Source organism: Anneissia japonica, unplaced genomic scaffold, assembly GCF_011630105.1.
Source record: "Anneissia japonica isolate Jap-2015-1 unplaced genomic scaffold, ASM1163010v1 scaffold287740_len772037_cov194, whole genome shotgun sequence".
NCBI lineage: Eukaryota > Metazoa > Echinodermata > Crinoidea > Comatulida > Comatulidae > Anneissia > Anneissia japonica.
Window position 1 is genome coordinate 368,850 of NW_022736571.1, and position 10,155 is coordinate 379,004.

Below are 10,155 nucleotides of genomic sequence, written 5' to 3' on the forward strand. Positions count from 1 at the left end.
AAGATTTTGAATTCTGAGAGTCAGGGTATGGTTCTAATGTAAAATATATGAGTTACGTAATTGTTAAGATACCATACAATATTTGACCTTGAATGACCTATTTGTGGCAATCTGACCAGGTAAAAAATGGTAATGGTATGGTATATACATTGAATGACCTTAAATGACCTTTTATGATCTTAATGACTATCTGACCATGTCACAAGTGTTATAAATCCTTGACCATGAAATATGATTTTAGATATCATAATTCTCATTAAAGTGGTTTAAAAACCGATATATTGATAAATATAGGATTTGCGTGGCAGCAATTTTGAAATTCAAGATGGCCGCCAGATTGGCCTCGAATGAAATATTGTAGTTCATAGTAAAGATTTTGAAGTTTTGAGAGTCAGGGTATGGTTCTAATGTAAAATATGACAATTATGTAATTTTTAAGATACCATACAATATTTGACCTTAAATGACCTATTTCTGTCAATCTGACCAGGTCAGAAATGGTATGATGGTATTCCTTGACCATATAAAAATAATTTCAGACATTAGTGTGGTTTAGAAGTGGAGATATAGATAAACATAGGTTTTATTAGGTGCCCATTTTAAAAAATCCAAGATGGCCGCCATAATGTCTTCGTATGAGGTGGTTCCTACCAAAAATTGAATGCTATGACCATAAGGATCATGTAAAAAAAAATTGGTGCTTTTGTCCGGAACGTCCACATCCATCTACTGAGCTGCCGGACTATAGGGTGCCGATATTAGGACACTTCAAAGGAAAACTGATCTGAATGAAACGTTTGGGAAGTTTAACCAAGTTACAAGAAAGAAATGTTTATATGTTGGGAACTACCTAGTTGAGGGTGTAAATATCAGGGTCATTAACATTTCTGACGTCCTCGTCCTAAATATCTATAGAAATTTATTTTATGGGTCTAAATGAAACTTTCTATAATAGTTTGTCAAGGTTTAGTAAAGAAATGATTACATTTTTGTGACGAACCTGAGTAGAGTGCAGATATGAGGACCATTCAAAGAGAACCAGATATTTCAAAAACGGGTAAAAATTGATTTAAATAAAATTTTCGGGAAAGTTTATGGATATTAGCATTAATTTTTTTTCCAAAGCATTTAAACCAGATGGAGCTAGGTTAAACTCAAAACTACTGTGATATGAATGAATTTTTTTTTCAGTCAATCGCCATGAACGAGGAATGCATTGGTCTACACATGTCGGCTCATATATCAAGCAATGGTTACGAGTGTCGCTATTACCATTGCAACAATAGTTCGAATTTTACCAAATCGCTGTAGTTGCCCTTTTTTTTAACTTCATATTTCTTTAACAATATAAGTATATTGGTTTTCCTTATTTCACTTTATACATAATTTCAACTTAATTTCTTAAGAAAAACCCCTATGTCTAGTTATTATTATTATTATTATTATTATTATTATTATTATTATTATTATTATTATTATTATTATTATTATTATTATTAATATTATTATTATTATTATTATTATTATTATTATTATTATTATTATTAATATTATTATTATCATCATCATCTTGAACAGGAGATTTATGTTTTCAGTCGTTTACATTTGTGTGTGTGAGTGTGTGTAACGTTTTGGTGTTTTCATGTGGTTTTTTTGTGTGTGGCATCTCAAAAACGGCTGCACAGACATAATTAAAGACATTTTTAAATTTTGGTGACGGAGATATTCTCTCTACTTAGTGCTATTATTATTATTATTAATATAATAATAATAATAATTATTATTATTATTATTATTCATAATATATTAAATAATCTGCAACAATAGTACAAATGTTTTTATACTTGCATTATATGATATAATAGTGTTGCTATTTCAATCAAACTTTCTATTCTAATTTACAGGAGATTGGATAATAACTTAATTAAAGAGATTCCACTGGCTGTATATAATCTCAACGTAACGAGTTTGTTGTAAGTGTTGTATATTTACGTAATTTTGATTTTCTATGCACAATAATATATTGTACCGTTACACGTTTTTGGTATGCATAGAAGTTTTTAAAATGTATATTTAAGACAAAACTAACTGATTATAAGAACTTAAAAACTTGAAAAAGGTTAATGCCAATTTACACAGGGATCTTACGTCTTCCGTTTTGATAAAAATAGAAGCTTCAGGTTAATAATACTCGATTGATAATACTCATACTAGTAATATCTGGTATACCTCAAGGATCGACCTTCTATTATTAACTGTTGCTTATTTATATCAGTACACTAAGCAAGATACTCCAACAGCATATCATTTTAAGCCCACCATTAAGAAAGTCCACCTTTGCAAAATAAAACGAAAAAATGCTTTGAATTTTTAAGGTCTTGTTCTTAACATCAACAATAGTTTGGTCGTGTTACTGATGTACAGGAAAAAATGGTTAACAAAGCTTTTTTGGTATAAATCGATGTGCACGGGTTTCCTCTTTAACATGCGAAACTCCTATCCAATTTTCCATGGGGAAAATGTTATGGTCATTTTAGTAAAGCCTGCACATTTCTTAGTTAATTTCAATGATGTCTCATAGATTTGATAATACTCTAAGCATAGGCCAACATAATTTGTAGGCTGTCGTAACCAGGACTTTATATCAGGTATCTATTACAACGAAGAGGAACCTATATGCCTATGGTGGGATTGCGGGAAAGGTAAGATGGGGAGGTACGATGCCGAGGGAAAGGGTAAAGGCCTCAGTATTTGAGGAATTTTAGCATTTAAATGGCAAAGTTTATCATGTGAACTGTATTTAATACAAGCTAGTTTGGTTAATCAGAGAGTTTGTTTAAAGGAGAAAAGGGAATTCGCGCCAATGGTTGGGGTGGGGTGCGAAGGGCTCCCCCTCCCATATCTTGGAGCACAATTTATCGGGAAAAAAAAACAAACAAACTGTAAATTGATTAAATATACCTTTCAAATACCTAATTGTTGCCCGTTCTTGTCCACACCTACTTTGCCGTCTGGAAAGTCGGACTTTTCATCGGGGACTTCGCCACTTTCTCTCGTCAGCAACTAGCAAGTACACCGTATCCACAATCGCAGTGCTTATTTGCTCGACTTGAGTTTTATGTTCCAAAATAGAGGAGGAAGGCAGTGGGTACAATGCCACCGACGTATGGCCGATGTCCCTGAAGAGAAAGATGCGATGTCCCTGACGAGAGAAGATGCGATGTCCCCAATGGAAAGGCCTATTTTCCATCTTACATTGAAGTTAAAAAATTTTCCATCTCGAATATCAACCCTGCCCCCATCAGAGACATCACTCCTACAACGGAAATAAAGGTATATGCTATTATAATTCTTTTGCCTTGGTCAGACTACCTTGTTAAAGACTGTTACCAAGCTTTATTAACCATTACCTGGGATAAAGCGAAAATTATGTTTCGGCCGAATCCACATGCTGGTTTTGCACAATTGGGGTTTGATGTTCGAAGAACAGTTTTGTATCAGGTAGTCTAGCTCTCAGGTCATTTGTATTGTGAACTCTTTCGTTTCTTTTTGTTGGACCAATCAGCAGCATGCTTGTTGGTTCGAACCAATCAAACGCAACGTACTTGACCCGAATAACCTTGTTCCATGCGCGATGTGAACGCAGCTTAACATAAAACTTCTGAACGGAAGCTTCTTAGGATTATTGACCAAATTTTTCTAAGTTCGTCATTAGTGGCTGCCCAGATCAGAATAGTAATTTAGCCACCCTGATCCAAGGGAACATAAGGCCAACTTATGGCCCAAACAAGGTGGCTAATTAGACAGATCGTTTAAATAAACAATGGGATTCGCCAATGGTCCTATAGACCCTGATGTCTACCCTTGTGTTTTGGACTGTACTTGGCAGATTGGTTTTGACTTTAGGCTTTTTATCAATCCCTTCTGACTCTGTTGCATTGTCAAGTAGTAATCTGAAGTATTGTTGACACAAATAGAGGATAGCTTTCAGCTACTGTATACCATAGCGGGCATCACCAATTTCGGTGTGAGATAAAATTCTACGAAAAAATGTGCAAAGTTTCTGAGTTACATGTTACTACGCTTTGCTATATTGTCTACCCTTGAAGGAGATTTAGAGTCCCTCCTGAAGGATGTGATGCTTTCACCCAACCTCAGTAATAATTGCGCAAATTTCCCTTTTTAGCCTTTTTTGGAAGATATTTATATGCTTAAAAGGTAAGTCTGCACTCTATCTGTCCATTTTTTAATGGCTTTTTGATTATGCGGCTGATGTTAATTAGCATTCTCTATACAGGTTTTTAAAGGTGGCAAAAGGAAAGACCTCATCTCCCCAATACCATTTCGCTTAGTGAAAAGGAAGAGAACGAGAAAAAAAAAAAAGAGAAAAAGGAAAAAGTTCGTTGTCGTTGTTTTTGTTGTAGTTGTTATACAACGTATCATAAATCAAGCTGGACAAATTCAATGACAACTATACTAGCAGTTTCTAATAGAAAGTAAAATGCTGCGAGTATGCAATTCATGTAAATACTAATAGATACTTCAGTACATAAAAGGGCGTACTGATTTTTAGTTTTAGTATTAAAGGTTAGAAGAAATGTATGATTTGGTAACTTATAAGAATGGGTTTCAAAAATGTTGTTTACAATGTTACAAAACAACATAATAAAATACCAATAGACATGTTTGTAGTCGATCTTGTTTTTTTGTTAACCACACAATAGGCTTCACAGATATGTAAAAAAAGTGTTATCGACAATAGTCTTCACAGTATTTAAATCTGTTTTAACAAGAAAATATTTAAATTTTTAAAATATTTTCTCAATATTTAAAACTGTTTCAATAAAGTAGCTAAATGAAGAACATGCCTCACAGAAATTAAGTCTGTCTAAAAAAATGGTTTAAGCATATCGTGCTTCTCAGTATTAAAATCTTTATATAAAATAATGCTTTATCTACAATATGCTTTTTTATTTTTTAAATAAATGCTTTATATCCACAATATGCTTTTCAGAATTTTAATAGGCCTAAATGCTTTATTAACAATATGCTTTTTAATATTTAAACCTGTTTAAATACCAAGGTATTTAAACTGGTTTCGAAATAGTATTTTCATCAGGTAAGTGACCTAATTTCATTTAGTCATCGGCCGATGTCACCCGATGACGCGCACATTCTGTTGGTATTTGAGGTCTTTTCCACGGGGTCTTCTGTTCCCTTGGGTTGGTGTAGAAGGTCATCGTAAAAATGTGATAGCTTGTTTTTTTCCTTATCTCCATGTTGTTACTTTTCCTTTGCGATTAAATTCTAACTCTAAACGAACACATGCAACACCGTCAAGCTCTAAACTGACAATGACCTGGATTGTGTGCAACAACCTGCAAACAAAAGTACATGTGTAAATTAACATAAGATTGAAGCGCAATATTTGTTACAAAATTCACACAAATTCTGTATGTTTTACTAACGTATTCAATATAATTATCGATTACTATTATTTTATGAGATATTTTATTAGATGATGATTTATTAGTAAGATATTTGGATATCAATATACACCTACCTCCTAAGTATAATCATGGAAAAAAATATTTATCATCACAAAATTACAATATGGCGTCTATGATGGGCCTGTTGCCACATACAGACATCAACATAATCTGGCAATTTCTAATTTAGACCAGGCTATAATTGAGATAGGTGCCACTTGGAAAGGAAGAAATTCTGCCCTGCTCTGAGAAAAGGCATTAAGTAACAAAATCCTAGTTTTGAGTAAATGAGCAAAACGCGTTTGAGTTTTTCCCACGAAAAGTATAAATAATTTCAAATTTTTTTACCTATGGTTTTCTTAGATATATTATTAAAAAAATTGCCACATACTTTTCATTGATTAATTTTATTATTAAGGGGCCAAAATGGAGATAATGCCTTTTTTCAGAGTATTTATAACTATGAATGTAGATAAATACTTTTGAAATTGGGCATTATCTGCAAAAGTGTTTATAAACATGCATTAATTATTAATTTATTGAAGAGTATATATATGAAATTTAAGCTATAGATTTATAACATATATTTTATAAAAATCTTGCTCCAAAAAAGTGAAAACTAGTATTTAAAAATATCAAAATACTTGAAACCGCAAAATCTTCTATTTAATTTTTAAAAACCGAAGTATAGGTATGAAATCCAAAGGTTAGTGTAAAAATTGAGGGCTAGTATACTCTGACATTATAAAATGATAAATTTAATAATTGTGTAAATGCGGAAAATGCAGTTAGGGAAGGGGGAAGGAGCCGGTGTTGTCGGGGGGAGGGGGTGAGGTAAGATAGAGTGAAAATATTTTAAACTTATTTTATTTAATGTTCGGTAACTAGAATGTCATATTTTAAAATCTCTTCGTCCTCTCAATCATTATCATCCACATCATCATTGATAATAACTTGTTAATTAACAATAACTTGTAGAATAAGATGTATAAAAATGGTGTGCTAATTTTAAATATAAAATTAATAAATTTATATTTATTAAGTTATAATATGCATTGCAACTATTATTTTTACAATGATAATGATACAATACAACATAGGTTATACAAATGAGTACAAAAGATTTTAAAAGTTTTATTTACAATGCTCCGACTTTTACATTTTTATTTATTTTTTTTTTATAGTTATTTACACTTTTTCTTTCAAAATTGCATTACTCAATGTCCCTTCCTCGAAGTGGAGCACGATCTCGATGGCGAAAATTGTGTCTGTCCATCATGGTTTACCACTTGGTTGCCTTAAAGAGTAATAACAATGATGATAATAAGAATAATAATAATAATAAATAATAATAATAATAATAATAATAATAATAATAATACTAATAATAAATACAATACAAAACATACAATGTCGATAAAACTACTAAATAATAATAATAATAATCTAAATTTACTACTTAATAGGTATGAAACATAATAAAATACAATATTGTACTTACTCTTCCAAAAGACTTCTAAAAAGGTCTTGTGCTGTAACTTGCATCATTTCGGCAAAAGTATCGCATTAATCACAAAATTATAAATAAACGCCGTAAAATATATAGCAGATAATGCATTTTCTCAAGGTATTCTTTGAAATAAAGTAGTTACTAACTAGGCATTATCTGTTAATTATTCCAATCTAATTAATTAGATATTCGTTATACTAGCATCTGATTGGTTACTTGCATGAAGTCAAGCATTCAATGCATGTATGTAAGGCTTCGCGCACATAATGCCTTTTCTCAGAGTATTTATAGTGAAATTTGTAGATAATGCCCAATTTTAAAATAAAATTTCATATTTCAAGACATATTTTTGGAAATTAGATAAAATAGGGTGATAGATTAGACATTCAGGAGTCACATAATCTAAATATCTCAATTTAAAAAAATGTACTTAATGCCTTTTCTCAGAGCAGGGCAGAATTCTCATATGGTTTTTCTAGACCAGTTTTTTTTTTATGGGGAATCGGAATATCTGAGGTAAAAGGGGTGTAACCTGAGAACTTTCTCGTGAGGGCGCTTTTTTTCAAAACGGCCGCCAAAATCCATTAAACTACATATATATGGGTAAAATAACCACAGAAGAGGTAATGTAGCTTTGACTAACTTTTGAATATGTAATGATAGGAGTAAAGTATAACTAGCTAAAGTTATTAATGTTAAGATTTCGGGAGGCAATTTAGGGCGCTTTTTAAAATGGCCGCCAAAGTTAAATAACAACTTAACAGCAGCTTCAGTACCCTAGATAAATTTGTTTACAAATCAAGAATGTAATAACTGCTGTTGAATTTTAAATCCAAAATTACATATTTTATGGGTGTAAGCTAACTCATTTTTGAAAATGTCAGTAAAATTTCCCCTTTATATTATTAGCCCTTTTCTGTTTTGAAGAATGGAAAATATCACCAGAATCCTAAAAAAATTTCCGCTTCCTTAAAAATATCCGGTTGTTTTTTTTAATTATTTCTGTGTGCTATACAAGGTATTCCAGACAAGTACCATAATATTAATGTATGAAGAAGGCATTAATTAATTTACTACATATATGTCCTGTAGTGTTTAACAGCCTTATATTGAGCAATAATCTTCAGGTATCACTTTTATCACTGCAATCTGAAAGTCTTCGTATTTATCGTATGAATTCTTGGACTTCCACAGGAATTTGTTCATTCAATCTGTTCCATTAACTATTTTTATTGAATGTCATTTACCTCTGCTTATTTTCATTCTTGAACGAGTAAGTTTGTTAAATATCTGAAGCTCGAGATTCTGCTAACATGGTGGCAACAATGATATGTCAGTTATCTGGTCTCTGCAAAACTTTCTATTGAACATGTTACTTGCTTGATTTACAAATTTCTCCTTAACTCCAAGCAGCATTGAGACATACTCTTGTTCTTCAGACAACTTTTGTGACAGAACATCTAAAACTCCGAAGTTGCTAAAAGTTTCAACAAACTCAGTTTATGATTACAGAAGCTACATTTTCCTTTACGAAAGAAAGCTGGGGTGCAATTGTCTGTAGTATCGATGTCTCGATAAAGGGAACGGATGATTGCTATGCTATGGTTGTTATTTGTTAAAGCATGCTTTGCATACAGTAAGACTTTCGTGTCGGCATCTTCTTGGTGGTTCTACGCCAGATTGTAGAACTCCAGATTTTAGAGTTCACACAAAACACAGTTTGCAGAATGCCAGTTTGCTGAATCAAAAACTACGAATCCCAGTTTGTTGAAACCCAGTTTGCGCTGAAGCCCACTTTGTCGAAAATAAAATAAAAGCGGTATTAAAACATTAACCACAGCATAACATTCATGTTGGAACACTCTCTTACTAATATTCGTATAAGAAATAGCGGCTTATTGTAATTAAATGATTCTTTTTGTTTTAATCTGTAAATCAATTGGCTATCAGCAAATGAAAGTCAATTTAATAGGCCTTGCAGTTAATACGTTTTATTAGCATACCTATGATAAATACATAAATTTATATATATAAAAAATAATAATAAAGGAAATAAACAAATTAATAATAATCTACAATTATACACACATGCCAATTGTGGCGCCAGAAATTTGTCGAAAGGGGGTCTGACTCAAGGGCCAACTAGAGCCTCGGTGTCAGAGACCTGGCACAACAATCATGATATGGTTTGCAGAGGGAGTATTTTGGAAGGATACGATGCTTATCCTTAATTTCATTTCATTTTATTCCTAATTTTAACTGATAGCCATGCTTTCAAGTGTGTTTTTGTACAGCTTTGTTGCCTTTCTATATTTTTCCTTTTAATTTGTACACATAAATGAAGCTCCTTCCTTTCAAATGCACAGTATGTACACAGAGATTTGGAATGGGCTTCGGAAAACTAAGTTTTGGCAAACTAAGATTTCATGATTTCAGTGAACTGGATTGGGCATTCTGGGTTTCGGCAAACTGAATTTTGACAAAATGGGATTTAATGATTTCAGTGAACAACTGGATTCGGCAAACTGGATTTTGACAAACTGGTTGGATACCTTCTGCATCCTTGTCACTGAAAGAGATTTTGTATTAGTTCCAGATCTTCGTAGCAGCTGCTAAGAAAAGCAGACTCGAAAGTCGTCTTGCATGCAATGCATGCTTTAAGGAATTACAACCAATACATACACATCAACCGTTCCATTCTGGAGACATCGATATTGCAGTCGTTGCTACTGTATATCTTGTTTTATGACAACGGAGAGAGGGTCATTCTAGACGTGACACAAACACTGGCAAATACCGAAAGTTGTTCAAATTAAGTGACATTAACTTTCACCACAGAAGAGATCTTCCCTTATTGGATTTCGTGCTTCTGTCCTCGGGCTGGAAAAGCTGGACTTAGAAATATTTTCGAAAAGCTGGAGATTTCTCGACTTAAATTTTTTTTCGAAAAGCTGGAACTAGTATGCGGACATCGAGTAGACGAACGTGAGTACACGGGCGGATGTCGAGTGCACACTCGCGTCCGCGACCCGCGGACACACAAGATGTGCGCGGACGTCGAGTAGACGGACAGTGGAGTACGCGGACTGATGTCGAGTACACACTCGCGTCCGCGTCCCATCAACGTATCCCCGACCCGCCGACGGACGTCGAGTG

The 10,155-nt window shown here is 33.0% G+C and overlaps 1 protein-coding gene across 1 annotated transcript in view; it reads left to right on the plus strand.

Annotated features, from left to right (window-relative positions):
- LOC117116800 (leucine-rich repeats and immunoglobulin-like domains protein 1) overlaps nucleotides 1–10,155 on the plus strand; it is a 45,879-nt gene that overhangs the window by 28,039 nt on the left and 7,685 nt on the right. Inside the window, exon 11 of the mRNA XM_033260895.1 lies at nucleotides 1,905–1,973. Coding sequence (XP_033116786.1) covers nucleotides 1,905–1,973 — 69 coding nt within the window. The remainder of the gene's footprint in view (nucleotides 1–1,904; nucleotides 1,974–10,155) is intronic.